Source organism: Fistularia commersonii, chromosome 34 (assembly GCF_037954325.1).
Source record: "Fistularia commersonii isolate RoL2024-O1a breed Wild chromosome 34, RoL_Fcom_v1.0, whole genome shotgun sequence".
NCBI classification, from domain to species: Eukaryota; Metazoa; Chordata; class Actinopteri; order Syngnathiformes; family Fistulariidae; genus Fistularia; species Fistularia commersonii.
The window spans coordinates 6,763,003-6,778,719 of NC_141317.1; the positions used below are offsets into that span (position 1 = coordinate 6,763,003).

Genomic DNA, 15,717 nt, shown 5'->3' on the forward strand with positions numbered 1-15,717 from the left:
TGTAGAAAAATGAGGGAGTGTGTTCTTGATACAAATCTTCAAGGGGTAATTTACTTTGCTTACAGAATATCTGTACCCAACATCATGCAGGTGCTTACATAATGTATCTAATAACTGATATTTATCAGCTTTTTTTTTTACTGTCTTCTTTATTAATGTAACCCCAACATAATACATGTTTTCAGGATACTTGAGTATGTGTTCTTCTGGAGATAAACATCGAAGTGAGAACGAATGGATGACCGGGGTGAAGTTGTAACAATATGGCGTTGTGTTTTGTCCATCTCGTCTCAGCCACTTTATCTCTGTTTTCTATGTATCATTTTTCTCTAATACAAGTCAGCCAGACCGACCCCGCATCAGCTCTACTCTATCGTTTCCCTTTGTTCCACCACCGCGTCCATCATTCCCCTCCTCCCGTTCCTCATCGACCACCCCCTCCATCAATCACTCTCTCAATATATCATCCTTATTTTTTCCATCATTTACTATTTCCTATCCCCTAACCCCTCTGCCACAGCCTTTTCTCTTTCTACTGCCTTACCAGAAATGACTCTGTGATTTTCCCTTCATCTCTCAAACTATCAGCTCTCCCCTTTTTCTACCTCCAAAGATTTCCTTTTTTTTTTTTTTCTCTCAACCCCGTGTGTCCGTATGCATCATCCTCAAAGCTGTTGCCACCATTCTCAGCTCCATTATCATTTTCCATCGCTAGAATATAAACAGAGATACTATCAGCTACATTACCAGTGTCTACAAGAGGATCAGGTTCAGTAAGCCACTGTAATGTTATGGCAAGTAGTATTATCCCATTTAGACGGTGGAAACATCTCAATGACCGGCCATTCAAAATGTCCAAACACATGACTTCTCCAGGGCACCTACACATTGAGACCCTTTACGTACACTTTAGCGTATAGCTCCTGTTCTCCCACGCGTGAGCATCCGTGTCAGTGTCTACGATTGTGTGTGTGTGTGTGTGTGTGTATGAAGATCGTACAAACTGTGGTGGAAACTGTTTAGTGCGAGGGGAATCTCAGACGCTCAACTTGATATTCACAAAAATATCAAACATTGACATGCTGTATCTCTACATATCTCTCTATCTTTCTTTCTTTCCCTCTCTCACATACCCTCTTGCTCTCTCTGTCTCCCTCGTTCACACACACACACACACACACACACACACACACACACACACACACACACACACACACACACACGCATGCACACATACTAGCACTAGAACCTAGGAAGCCCGGCATACAGTGAAAGGATATTGAAAATGATGTTTTTCCCCTCATGTCTCTTTCATTAACAGTGTTGAAACGCCAAGAGTCTGGTCTCTTTCTCTCTGGCACACACACACACATGCATAGACATAAAAAAGCACACCGAGAGAAAGCGCCACAGTTCACTGGGGAACGTGCTTCACATGGTTTGCTTCAGCTGGATTTCTTGACAAATGCCACATTACAGCAGAGAGACGGAGAAACTTGGCGTGCAATCAAAATTCTCTCATGATTTTTGAGATTTGAAATACTTCAGTTTGTGTAGCCCTAACTTGCATCTACTTTACCCTGCTGCCCGCCCTTTCATTATCTTTGTTATTTTTTTTTAATCTAGCTCTCACTCCAAGGACAACCACCCCCACATCCACACACATACCCACCCACGTACATCTCTTTCTCTGCCCGATCTCTCGCCAGTGTTGTTTGTGATGACTCAGACCCGGGCAGTAGAGCAGGTCTAAGGCCCCTTTAAGCAAAGAGCCAGAGTTTGTATGCGTCGGCAGACGCGAGTTATTAGAGGTTGAGCGTATGTATCTTGTTGCTTGTCCAGCTAGTCTCACGAAGCTTCGTCCCCCTCCCCTTACAATTCAACAGTACTTTAATCCTCATCATCAATGACCCCAAACCCCTGCTTCTGACCTCTTCACACACACACATCGAGTCTAATACACAAGAGACCACACACACTGTCATGCCCTCTGTGCCCCTTTAATTAGCTCATACCAGTGTAGACTTGTATCCAGTCAAGAGATTTGAACACAAAGGCAAAGAATCTCATCTAATTTGTTGCTGTTTATGTCAACCAACCATCACACCAGTCTTCCTCAAATGTCTCTCTAATGGTGAAATAATAATGATTTAAGCCTAGTGCCAGTAAAGTACAAAAACATGTCTCGCATGCCAGCTCCCTGAGCATGTTTGCAATTTCACATGTATACCTAGAAGCACAGATTGTCTGTATCATATTTGTAATACATTTCCTTCACTAAACATTTCTGCTAATATATGGATGGGAGAAAGGGGGGGGCTCACAGAAAGGCAGACTGTTTGGTTCACACATGTGTGCGTGTGTGTGTGTGTGTGTATACATATACAGACACAGCAAACAATGACAGATGGGCAAATGCTGCCAGAGTCAGATCTTAGTGGGGATGGCAAGATGATATGCTTAGTAGAGACTGATATTATACGAATTTTGCTCCACTATTAGATGCATTCCAACTGAAACCCATTCACACATCCAGGGATCACATCCTTTCTGTCCCCAAAAATATGAGCCCCTTCACTCAGCACCAACTGAAAATTGCCGATCGTGGTGTCAAGTTCGACTTGATGCCGACGTCTAAATGATTTCTACAAGGATTCAAGTGTGATCCACTGAGCTACCAAGAGTGCCCATTATAGTAGTTGACATTTTTGCTGTAAGGGGTAATGGAAACAGTGGGAAGGTGTTGAACAAATATGTAAGGCCTTTGGCACTTTCCTCTTCATGGTCTGTATTACAGGATACAAAGTTTTTTTTTTGTTTTTTTTTTTTAATAATGAGCATCTTATGTATCTTAAACTTTTTTCCTTCACACAGAATGTTGACGATATTATGATGAATAGCTAGACAATGGGTTCTTTGCATCTGTTTGGAAGATTGGCAAGCAGTGTAGGTCTAAGTAGGTAGACGGATTTAAATACTGTCTATGAAAAAGTACTTAATGTGGCCGAGTGTGAGACCAACTTCATCTCCAGAATCTCCTCCAGCTGCTTGCGTCTCTCCTGCCGCAGACTGTTGAGGTGTCCGTCTCTCTCATGCAGGGACTGCTGGGTTGAAGAAAGACGCAACTTTGTGGTGTCCAGCTCCTGGCGTGTCTTCTCCAGAGCCCCCATCAACTCTTCCAGCTGGTGAAGGGCAGACACACGCAGGCATGAACAGCAGGAAAACCACGCAAGGTGTTAAATGTAATACTTTATATAGAATATGTTACATATGACTGATATGATAAGATGAGCCGATGTCTGGAAATGTATTTATCAGCATCCCTGTATGTATAAAGTATTTAAAAGAGCATATGGGCCTCTGAGCATATGAGTGATAGTTTATATGTTCAACTGACACCAAGGAGCAGGTAAAATGACAGGGCATCAGGTTGACGTCGCTTCCCTTGTGCTGCAGACTGTATGCATTCTCTTTCCTCCCTCACTCTATCTCACTCTCAAGTGGGGTTTTTCTTCAGACGAGGTGAAATGTTTACTGAATCCGTCAATGACACGTCCTCCCCGCCGCACAAACATGCCCTCAAACCATGCAGTCTTGCATGTCCAACCTGAGTTTCTGACAGGCAGGATGTGGCCACGGGGCGTCATTATCCCAGGACAGGAAGTGTGTAATTGTCTGACAAGTACAACACAATGGGATTTACCGCTACACGTGATGGCATTTTCACTCTGATGATGGCAAGATTATTTATTACAATATGTATATTTTCATTTATCTCATTGCACATATCTAGCATTAGATGGTGAAACAAAACAAAAAAAAATGAAAAGAGTCAAAGAAGTGGAAGAAATTGAAAAAAGCAAAATTCACTCCAAGGGGTAGGACACGAAAATGGCAATGGGCCTCATTTATGATGGGGCCAAATCGTTCACACATTTTCAAGACACTCTCAATCTCTGGTGGTTTCGTAGGTGTGCTGCACAGATGTCAGATAATGTGCTGGCAGAGCGTTCATGAATATCACATATGGAGCAGGGAGAGAAAGGTTGAAAGGAAAGCAAGTGGGAATTAAGACATTCAAAATGGTGGGAAAATGACAACTTTAATTTTTTCCTAATAAATATATCCCTCACCTCTGCCAAACACAACTGACCAGCTAAGATCGAAAAGCTAATATGCCTGATGAAAACATTCAAATGTCCAAAATCACAAAACATTTTTTTTTCATGGTAAAAAGAGCGGTCTGACGCACACATAATTCAATTTACAATCACCACATGTCGATCAACCCTCCTGCTCCGTACCCCTCCTGTCTCAGCCCCCATTAGCCCACCACCCAGGCTAGCCCTTACTTCACAATCACATCATTAATAAGGAATACAATGCATTTTAGTGAAATTAGGAACCTAATCAGCTTAGTGGCGAGCCTGTGCGTGCTAATTTAGCTCAACTTCAAGGCAAAGACTCCCAGCCAGGCTAAGGCTGACTAAGACTTGCCCAAAGCCCTTTTAGATGCTAAGCTGATTGAGGGCTCAGAGGTAAGGGCCAAATCCCTCTTGTCCATTTGCATCGGTGTTGCTGGTTCAAATGCCACGGCGGGCAAGAAAAGGGAGAGAGACGGGGACCAAAATCGGGACAAAGGGAGAGAGAGAGAGAGTGTGTGGAGATAATTAGCTGAAACGACTTCAGATGGCGAAGAGGAATGAACAAGGTCTGGGATGAAGAATGGAGAGCGGGGGAATCGACAGGAGACAGTGACAGTGTGAGACTCAAAAAGCAAATGTGAAGAAAAGTGACCCAGGGTATTACCCATGCTCCATTTCAGCAGTCAGGCTGATGGAAGATTTTCAGCGCATTACACATCATGAGACTGATTACTTTAGGACGGAGGGGAGAAGAAAGAAGAAAAAAAAAAATCAAGGCAAGTACGAGGGGGGAAAATGTGAGAATGTTAGTCTGGCAAGGTGCTCTGAAACGGTGCCAGGGTCAGGTGATGTTTTAGAAGGACTTGTCTCTCTCTCTCTTTCAACTGCCCAAACGCCAAGCACACAGTGTTTCTTTTCTCCCTCGCTTCAGGCAAGAGTGGCAGCTGACTGACAACGGTGTAACTGCTTGTTTATCACATGTTTACTGGCTGCCTCCTTATGTGGTGACATCATGTTAACTCGCAAAGTTCAGTGTGCTGAGAGCATTAATGAGGGTCTGTGTCCACAGAGTGTCTGTTCTAAGTAGAAATACAGGGCAAGGTGCCCAGAACTGCCGTGCATTCGTAGAACAGATTAAAGATGCCAGAATTAGATTAAAAAAAAAAAACAGAAAATGTGTCTCAGTGTAGAACAGGACCCAGCCTGAGTTCTTAATATGTATATTTTCAGTTTCATATTCGCCTATTAACTGGCAGGAGGATGCTTGATCTACAACTGAACAACAATTTCAAGTCTTGGTGTCGTATTGACCCGACCGCTGTAGAAGTGCCAAATTCAACAACTCTATTTTTTGAAAACCCCAAAAAGTCCAAAAGCATGCAGTGGGTTCATTTGCGACCCTAAATTGTCCAGATGTGTGAATGAGAGCAAACCCTTGCATGTCTCTATATGTGGCCCTGTAGCCACCGGTCCAGCTGGGAGAGGCTCCGCGACCCTCGGTGCAGGATAAGCGGTCTTGATAATGCTAAAAATGTTTGAAAACCATCTATCCTGTCATTATGACAGTTTCTATCGCGGTTACTACGATAGTTCCTTTTAGGGTTATTCCCGATAAACCTCGACAATATTCTCTTCCGGACAGAAAAAAAAAAATGGTGGAGTATCACAAGAGCTGCTGGCGACCGCTCTTTTTCGCAATAGACCTGCGTACAGCCACTTCTTACGGGAAACGACTGAAAAAAGACAGTGGTACCGGGACATAAAAGATGTAGATATGCGCCCAAAGTAAGCATCATAGGAACAACTTGGAAAACTGGTAAAAAATAGAATCTTTGTGGTACAGACATCATGGCTGCGACTCTATTGTGTCTCAGTTCATGTCAAGTCAAGTCACTCGCTCGCTCAAAGGCACACTCGTTCAGTATTTTCTCTGCGTCTAGGGTCGGATTTGTCTTAGTTAACTATGTCTTTTGGTGTGGTAATATGTCATAAGTTGGGACGGGATTTACTTTATTCTTAGGCTTCACATTGGTAAATATCCACCCATGTCCATGCGTGCAAAATGTCCCACAAACATAATTATACTTTTCTTTCGGACCTCTCAGTGGCACGAAATATTGTTTCATAAACACAGTATCCATGCTTACTATAAGCCATGCGTGTAAAGTACAGAAATTGCAAAAAGGAAGAAAACATTAGAACAATCAAGCCACAGTTAGCATTGGCTCTCACAGAATTTTCTAAACTGAATATGACCTTATCCTGCATTCCTTCTCCATCCACCAATATCCTCTCTTCATCTTTTAGCTTCTCCTTTGTCAGCTTTTTGCCTTTGACTCTTAGTGTGTGAGTGATGAGAGACCATATGGATGTTTGTTTGATGTAGTACAGCCACCATTCGGCCTCAAAATATTGGTTCTTGTTCTAACATGATTGATCTCATGTTACTTGTGGCACTTGTAAGTAATGCAAGGTCATTCTCATTCAAATGCAAACTCACATCGGGAGGAAACACACTCGCTCCGTTCTGTTTTTCTTTCTCACAGAAGACGCTCTCTCTCTCTCTCTCTCCCGTTCTCTCTATCTGATCCATTACAAGAAATAGATCTAACAGATGGCAGTTAGAACAGAGCACATTTTGGGACACAACTTTAAGGGCTGACAGGAGTCGTTCGAGACTGGAACAATGATGCTTGATTGCATGCTCGCCTCAAATCAAGGCAAACAAGGCACAGAGCATGATGGAACAACAGTGGGCTTGTTTGAATACAAATATAAATAAAGAAAAACATTCAAATTTTCCAGTAATATCTGTTTGAGGCCGTCAAACGATTAAAGAAATGTCTGCAGTTACACATGGGGCCACAGGAGGGTGCAGTTAATATCATCCCCGTTTATGGTCCTATTTAGTCATCGCTGAGCCGATACCTGCATTCGGTTTGAAAACTTAGTAAGGGCGTCCCCTTGTTGGGGCACCTGAAGTGTGTTTAAACGTGTGTTTTCCACCCTTTAGCTTAAAAAAGGTCGACCTTTCGCTGAGCCTGAACGCGGGCAGTCTCCTCCTGCGCCCAGAGCGTCTCCCTATGTGCAGAGGTGTTCATGCTCTCCCTCAACGCCTTCTCCAGCTCCCTGATCCGGTCTGATGTCTCCCACATGGCATCCTGGGAAGCTGTGACAGGAAGCTGAGGGGCAAGGGGAGTTTCAAGGAGGGCAGGATATAAAGTAACGAAGAAAACCAAGAAAAACGTAATCTTTTTAGAAAATGTCATTCTATAAAGTTCAAATATTTTTTCTGGTAAAGCGATTTTTAAACAGGGAAATGTCGATCCTTTTGCAAAGAGAAAGCACTGAGAGGAAGTGACAGGCTAAGCTGAGAGAAGAGACAAGTCTTCACTAGAGTGAAGGAAAGACAGAAGGAATGAGTCATTGCTGTGACCTCCGTTGACATCCATGTGAGTATGTGAAGTGCTGTGCACGTTCGCTTGCTCAATGTGTGTGTGTGGCCCCTCTGACACCTATGCTGTGAGTGTGTGTGTATGGGGGGGGCTCTGTGAATGTCGGGTGATGGAACTGTGAAAAAAAACACTGGGTAGAAACAATAAACTCTGAGATTCTCTTTCTCCCTGTCTTTTAACTTACATTCTCTCCTTCCTAAAAGGCTAATTTGCCTTCAAGTTTAAACATTCACATGTTGCAGTGCAGCAGCGAAGAGCCCAAGAGACACTTTCATGCGAGGGTTCAATTACACTTTGGCTAAATGGTAATTGCAAAACCACTCGGACGAACTTTTGATGCTGCAAAACAGGGAGGCAAGATTCCCCAGCGGGAAGAAATAGATCAGATGCATAAAACGACACAATAAATTATGCTTGTAAAGATATGAATTGATAATCACAATAAAATGAGAATTAATCACAGAAAAGGCTGTTGCTGCTGAATTTACTGTAAAATTGAGAGGAAACCATAAATAGCTGATACACGAGCCTGAAGATAAATTTACATTTATCAAATTCAGTGATGTCTGAAAGTGTTCTAGCCTTATTTATCATTTCATTTATTATTGCATTTTGTGCCATGGCCCACCCAGTCTCTAAGGAAAAGCTTGACTTTGCAGATGAAAAACTGGAATAAATCACGACTAACCATAGGGCAGTGCCAGGAATAGATATATATAAATAGACTGGACTTGGGCCAGATAAAATACTCTAATATTAGTGTGTTTATTTATTTTTTTTCAAATTAAATAGTTAATATTAAATAACCTGTCTTTTATCAAAGGATTACGTACTGATTTTGTGACTAAACAGCAGCAATGGGATTATCCCTCAGGGTGATGAAACTAGCACTGAGCCAGCCAAATCACAAGCGGAAACTTGTTGCTTGTCACGTCAGCACGACACAGCTGGAGGTGAGTGACAAACACCCGCACACGTGCACACACAAATACACACAGACACACACACACACACACGTACACACACAGGCAGGCTGTGTGCATCAGCGGCCCAAAGCTGTAATTGGAGGTGACAGACAGGCAGTAATTCGATGCACCAGAATCAACAAGTACTGGTCTGACCTCGCCCAATAGACAGAAAAATGTGTATGCATGCACATACACATTCATACACATGCCCCCCACTGAGATGGGGCTGTGACTGCTGGGACTGACCATGAAACCTATCCAGGAATCTGTGTGTGTGTGTGTGTGTGTGTGTGTGTGTGTGTGTGTGTGTGTGTGTGTGTGATGTTGCGCACATGCACAGCCTCTGTGTATCTACTTTACATATATTTTGTCAATTTTATAGGTACCAAGAGACTACTGCAAGCAAGCAAGGAAAAAAAAAACATTGAATGGAAAAAAAAGTCAATTGCAAGAAAGGTACAGAAATACAGCAAGTGGAAGAAATGCATAGATACATTTCCTGCAGCACCAATCATCAACTTTTTCCCTTGGGAAGAATGGTTACTGGGTCAAGCCCTTTCTGGTTTTTGACAGAGAGTAATCAACAAAATAAATCACAAAGTAGTGAGAGAATGCACATTTCTTGCATCTATGTATCTGTGATCCTCTGCTTCAGACATACACAGGGTACAAACACATGCACGCACGCACACACACTACTTACCCTCATAGCCTGAACCAGACAGACAAATCTGTCTCTGTCTCGGTCCAAAAATGTGTGTGCAGCATCAGCCTCCGCCTCGGTTCACATTTCAATAATATCAAAAAAGTGTGGAGGGCCACACATTTCACAGTACATTTCATATACAGATTCAGTCAAGTGTAAAGTGTGGGAAAAAAGCTCGTAGTGGATTAAAACCTCGAGATGCCTCTCTATTAACTGTCCTTAGATTATGGTTTTGTTTTAACGCGCCTCTGTAGAGCTGGGAAGTCAAAACATTTGAGGGAAAGGAGAGTCGCCTCTGTTGCACGTAAAAAAAAAAAAAAAAAAAAAAAAAACAACTAAAAGGCCCGTGTGAAGGTTTGAAGTGAGCATTTCCGATGTGTGTTTTCTCTGTGTTTGTGAAGTGCAGCGTGGCACGATGGAGACGATGAAGCGGAGAGATGCTATCTCTCCATCCCACATAAACTCTTGCTCCTTTGGACTGCCGGGGAAGAGTGTTTGTGTTGACCTTCTGAGCATACTGTGTTCCTCACAGACACCAAGATAAATGGATAGTCGGGACAGGATAGAGAACAAGATAGTTTGAAATGTAATCTGACAGCTCAGTTTAGGTACAACGGAGGAGTATAGGTTGTCTGTAGTATGTCTATAGAATTCTGCAGTAATGACAGATTTAATCACTGTTTTTAATATACACAAAAAGGAACCTGCACAATCGCTGTAATCCAAACATGTTTTACGCTTCACTTTCACACATTGGTTTCTACGGGGATCAACTTTGCTTAACTGTTGACTTGCCGTAAAAATGTATCACAGTCTGAGACGTATCATTATTAGAGGAATGGAATTTGCACCACATCAATGGAATTCAAAGTGCAAGCTTTTAATCAGTCGTATCTTGCTAGGAACCTGTATCATTACTGCTCCTTTCATTCCTGCACATGATTCTCCAAAAGGACAAAAATCGCCTCCGTCGGGAAGCAGAGAAAGTCATTCCCTGACTGCAAGATTGAGCAATAAATAGATAAGCAAACATATTCTGATGATTCTTTATTCCAGGTTTTTTACTTTGTTTTTATTTTGTTTTCATACGTATCAGTCTGACCATGAATGTTTGTTACGTTTTCAAGACCCAGATAGGATGAAGATGCAACTATTTGTTGTGACATTTAGGTTTCATGCTTTATTCCGTTTTCCGAGGCTAACGGTGGTCGTGCACGGTTCTCGGCTTACAGTTTTTTAACACCACGTGAGCTGTTATTTCTGGATTGTCTTTTTGTGTTACGAAGTGCTGTATGCTTATTTCACTCAAGGGTCCTTTTCTATTTGGAAAGAACACAACACTAAAACTAAAAAGGTTCTGATAATCCTTAGTTCACGCAGTGTGTACACAGAAAAATGTGGTTGTTTCTCCAAGAGTTCTTAGAACCGTTAAAAAAAAAAAAAAAAATACAATGATATGAAAGCATCTTCTGTGACTATAAACATGAACTTGAGCTTGAATGCATCCGTTAAATATTTTGAAATACATGGAATACATACCTAAAATAACACAATTCAAACACTTCTGAATTTCCATTTGTCTTTTTTTTTTTTTCTTTTATGAACTTCATCTATCTACCAGACATCAATCACGCTACTCGCGTTTCCCTTTGCCTCTCTTTTTCATTCTGGCACTCATTTTCATGTCTCTTTTCAGGTTGTATCAATATTAATGTGCGCTACTCAGACACTGTTTAGAAGAGGAAATAGGATGTTAGATGCAGCCTGCCAGCACACACAGAAATAACAAAATAGCTTTCCCAAAAACAGACTGGGAGAGGGGCTCTGGCGATTTTGGCAGAGAGTTACAGAGAGTTGTACTCAACTTCATCGGTCATGTGGGAATAACTTGGCATGGCTGCGCACTGTGTATTAACACCTCCACATAACTCTGCAGGCGAGTTTACTGCGCATGCATGTGTACACACGGGAGAGCGCCGTATCGATCAACCAGCTGACACCGATGTAAACACCAAATGACATCACAAAATGAATGAATAAATAAAATAAAGAGAGATAAATAATTAAATAAATAGCACACGAAGTTTCTAAGTCTTTTTAGTATTCCCATCTGGGCCATTACACCATAACTGCTGGCTGGCATACTGAGCCAATTTCTTTTTGACTAAATGCTTGTCTCTTCCACTTAGGACTGCTTTTGAGATGAACCGAAGAAAGGGCGAATGGCAAGAGGCCATGCTCCGAGGAGCAGAATTATGCACCGAATGTGTGGAGGGACACGGGGGAAAGACATAGAACAAGAGAGAGCAAGCGGGAGGGGGGGTTCATTCTGAGGTGGTCTGTGAAAAAGGAAGATGGGCTCGAAAGGTCGGGAGGAGAAGTTCAACCCGAACCCGATCTAAACTATTTAGGATGAAGAAGCCATGAAGAGCGTAATTTACAAACACGCATATTCAAACCTGTGACAAAGAATGTGGCTGTCCGTCATTCAGGCCATATTTCCTCATCTCGCCTGGCACCGTTTGCTTCTGGATGTTGGGAGACTTGATTTGCCTTCAGACAGAAAGAGATGAAGAAATGAACGGCAAGAGAAACTTTTGGGAAAACCATTTGCATTAATCATCAAAGTGCTGAGTCATGATAATGTCTTAGACGGTAAATTTAAAATCCATTATATGACAATGTTGTTTGGTCTCATAATATATAGTCATGCTTCGGTATGATTTACAGTGGCCCACTGCAGTGAATATTCTTAAACATTTCAAAACTAAAACTATAAATTTACTATATTTGCAAAGTCTTCTGACATCTAAAATATGAAAAGTCATGCAGGTGAGCAGCATTTTCAAGTCCTTGTGGTTGTTCATATTCATGTACCTAGATATATATTTATATATTCCTATACACACACAAAAACACACAAACATACAAATTGCATATGTAAATATGAAAAGAGAGAAAAAGCCCATGAACCATATACAGTACATATTATTCTTTTCCTGCACACACACACACACACACACACACACACACACACACACACACACACACACACACACACACACACACACACACACACACACACACACACACACACACACACACACACACACTTATACACATCGTTTCACTTTTAAAAATAAAATGAAATGGAGTTCCTACTTTGGGCTTCACACCTTTTTTTTTCGTAAAGTGAGCAGAAAATGCACGAAAGCTGACAGTGACAAATTAGCGCTTAAGAGAACCCTCTGACACTGTAAACAGGCTGTGACCGAGCAGCTGCTAAAACGCGCCACATTATTATTCTACATCCACACTAGTGTGTTTACTCTGGGCCAAACTTACAAGTTGCCCCCACATGTGGGCAAATATTTGCTGTCACTGCCCTTAAAATTGTGTGTGTGTGAGTGTGTGTGTGTTTCGGTGTGTGTATGTGTCAGGTCTTAAGAGTAATGGTGCCTTGCAATTCGTTTGAGATGTACCTTATAAGATGATAAATAAGTTCAATACACACAAAACAGAACTTTGCAAAGCATTTTAAGAAAGCAGGAGGGAATGACTTAACGGATTTTACTCCCACACCATATCAACTGCGGCACACACACATGCAATTCCAAATTTCCTTATCTTATGCTTCTGGCTTGGTCTTTTTAAATTTCTTTTTTCACATAAGTGTTTAATCTAATAATCTATTGGAGTCCGTTTTAAAAAGACCACAATAAATTAGGAATATCATTGAATTACCCCTGCGCATGACCAACTCATATTTACAGTGAGGTAGATGAGGAGAGGAATCTGTTTATACTGCAATCTCTGATGTCTTTGTGTGTGTGTTTTTCTAAGCTCTGGGGCATGTCCATGGAGAATAAACTTGCCATGAGGGTATATCAGCTATCACACATAACCGCTACTGGTACAGGTGTATAAACCAGCAGACCCGCTGATCCCTTTTGATAACTGATACAGCTCCATCAATCCATCACACTAAAGTTCTCTTTTTTTTTTTCAAAAATAAATAATGACATGGAGAGGGTGCAAAACAAAGGTGGGGCTGCACGTGAGGGGAAATCCTAAAGCAGCGCTGTGATTTTTCAGATTAGCGAATATTGGGTGTGGGATGCGCAAGCTTTGATATTGAATAGCGGGGAAAAAAAGATAAGGAAAGAGCAAGAGAGGAAGATATAGCCAGAGAGAACTTGTACGATCCAACCGCCTCCGAAAAAACGAGTGTAATAAGTGATTTTTCAGATTTCCTCCCGTTTCTCCACCTGGAGCACTCCACACATCTGCTTTCCAACATAAGCAGCTCCGCTTTACTTCTGGCTGTCAACACAGCTGTGTTTTACCCTCTATATCTCAATTCTAATTCTCACATTCTCTACACCAGCATGAAAGTCAAGTCAACAATATTTGCCAAAGTGATGGATATTACTATATAGTAACCTTTCCTTCTTTATCACTTCATTTTTCAACAATTTCATGAAAATGACTGGAGTAATTTGTTTTGTTAATAACAACAACGTTTTATTTTCTTCACAAAAATGAATAATCTTTTCTGGAATACTGGGAAAATCTTGCGCTTTTGAGTCACCACATATACCGTATAAGAAAAATGTAGAAAGTTGCCGGAAAACACTGTACATTCGCAGATGCAATTTCCTGAGCAAATAAAGGTTAAGAAAAGCAATAACAGTTTAGGAAAATAAATCCTAACATTTATCTCTCCCTCATAACTCTTGATTCTAACTCCATCTCATTCACTTCTCTTTTAATAAACAGCAGAAAGCAACAAAATCCTCCGGAGTTCAAGCAGACAGGGAAACACACGGATTGTTACAAGGACAGACAATATATGGAATAACACACGGATATGATCGGAATTGTGAGGCAAAATGAAAAGGCAGCAGTGTGTAATGGGTGAGGAGAATGGGAGGAGCTGCAAAGTTCAGTGTGAGGCTGTTGGGTCAACACGTTATATCTGGGGTCTCGACGCAGTGCTGAGAGATCCAAACTGGAGACCTCTGTTTATTATAGATATGGTCTTAAAGGCTCTTGTGAATGCCTTATCACAATGCAAATACTGTGTCACTGGTGCCGATAAATCTACTTTAGTTTGTGTAAGTCTGACAAAGTGAAACTGGGAGTGACTTAAAAGAAAACAGTTGACTGGTGTCTCGCTGCGGATCTTCAGATTTTAATGTCAGAGCACCTTTTGTGTTAAACTGGGTGTGTAGGTATTAATGTATTTCGTATATGTTTTATTGAATACAACCTTGCTGTTGCAGGCGACTATATTTCAAAAGTAAACCGGGAGTTGTTTTTGCATGTACAAACCCGAAATGGCAGCTGTGAGTGTTGGGATCCTTAAAATTTTGTAAAAAAAAAAAAAAAAAAAAAAAACAGCAAACAAAGCACAATGATATAGAGACTCGAGGGTATATGCGGTTGTGTTCATATTGTGATTTCAAAAGATGCAAGATTTGATAATGTGGAGTTCATTGTAGTGTTGCCCTAAATTATATTCACTGTTTGTGTGCAAATTGTCGAAATACATAGCAATTAGCACCAACCCCTCAGAGCAAAAAGGGCCCCGCTGAGATTCCTAAAGAGTATGAATCAAGTCGACGTGCAGGAGATTCACAGATGAAAAAGTAGTGACGCAGCCATTATGATAGACTGGCAGCTGGTCCAGGGTGTGCCACACCTCAGGCAGCAGAAGGTGCAATATAAATAATGAATGACAGAAGTTTCATCCAAGCTAAGGGAGTCTTGCCATTCTCTCAGTATGAGTTCTTCTCTGCTCTCAAACACACACATTGACTTGAACGAATGCATATACCATAAATAGACACGCACGCCTCCCTTTTCACAAAACCCTCCCTCACATACCGGAGTGACTCTGATACGCACAAAATGGGAGGCTGATTTATCATTCACAGATTAGCCTTCTTATCGCTGCGAAAACCATCAAAACTATGTCTACGGTATCGGAGGATAAAAGAATTCCACTATTATACTATTTGTAGCCATCAAGGAGGAAGGGAGTTTTATGTATTGACACAAGGCAGAAAGAATTTAAGATGATACTAAATGTTACATTTCGAACAGGGGATTGTAAAATTCATGAAGTAGAAAACCACACGGCTTTATGATTTATACTATTTCCGCCTTTTTATTTCTCCACGTCAATCAAATCCCGCAAGAAATTAAGAACAATGAGTTTTATAGAAATCGTTACACATCCTTACTCATTGGTGTTAATAAAGACAGAGTTAATAAGAGACTACGACCACACAGGCCGTAAATCACCAGATGTTCCAAGTTTTGACAGACGATGACTGAAAGGTCTGAGTTGTGACACAGTGATGAGACAAGTCTCCTTTGTGCTGGAAGGTTTTTTATTACACTGACCTCCTGGCTTTATTCATCTTTGACTCAAGACT

General features: G+C 41.4%; 1 protein-coding gene across 4 annotated transcripts in view; it reads right to left on the reverse strand.

The window, feature by feature from the left end:
* LOC147214425 (ERC protein 2-like) overlaps positions 1 to 15,717 on the reverse strand; it is a 141,963-nt gene that overhangs the window by 65,473 nt on the left and 60,773 nt on the right. For 3 of the 4 annotated variants that reach the window (XM_086141662.1, XM_086141665.1, XM_086141663.1), the window contains 3 exons: positions 11,734 to 11,827; positions 7,175 to 7,327; positions 3,022 to 3,182 (listed from right to left, as the gene is read on the reverse strand). In XM_086141662.1, coding sequence (XP_085997788.1) covers positions 3,022 to 3,182; positions 7,175 to 7,327; positions 11,734 to 11,827 — 408 coding nt within the window. The remainder of the gene's footprint in view (positions 1 to 3,021; positions 3,183 to 7,174; positions 7,328 to 11,733; positions 11,828 to 15,717) is intronic. The other variant, XM_086141664.1, reaches the window with a different exon arrangement.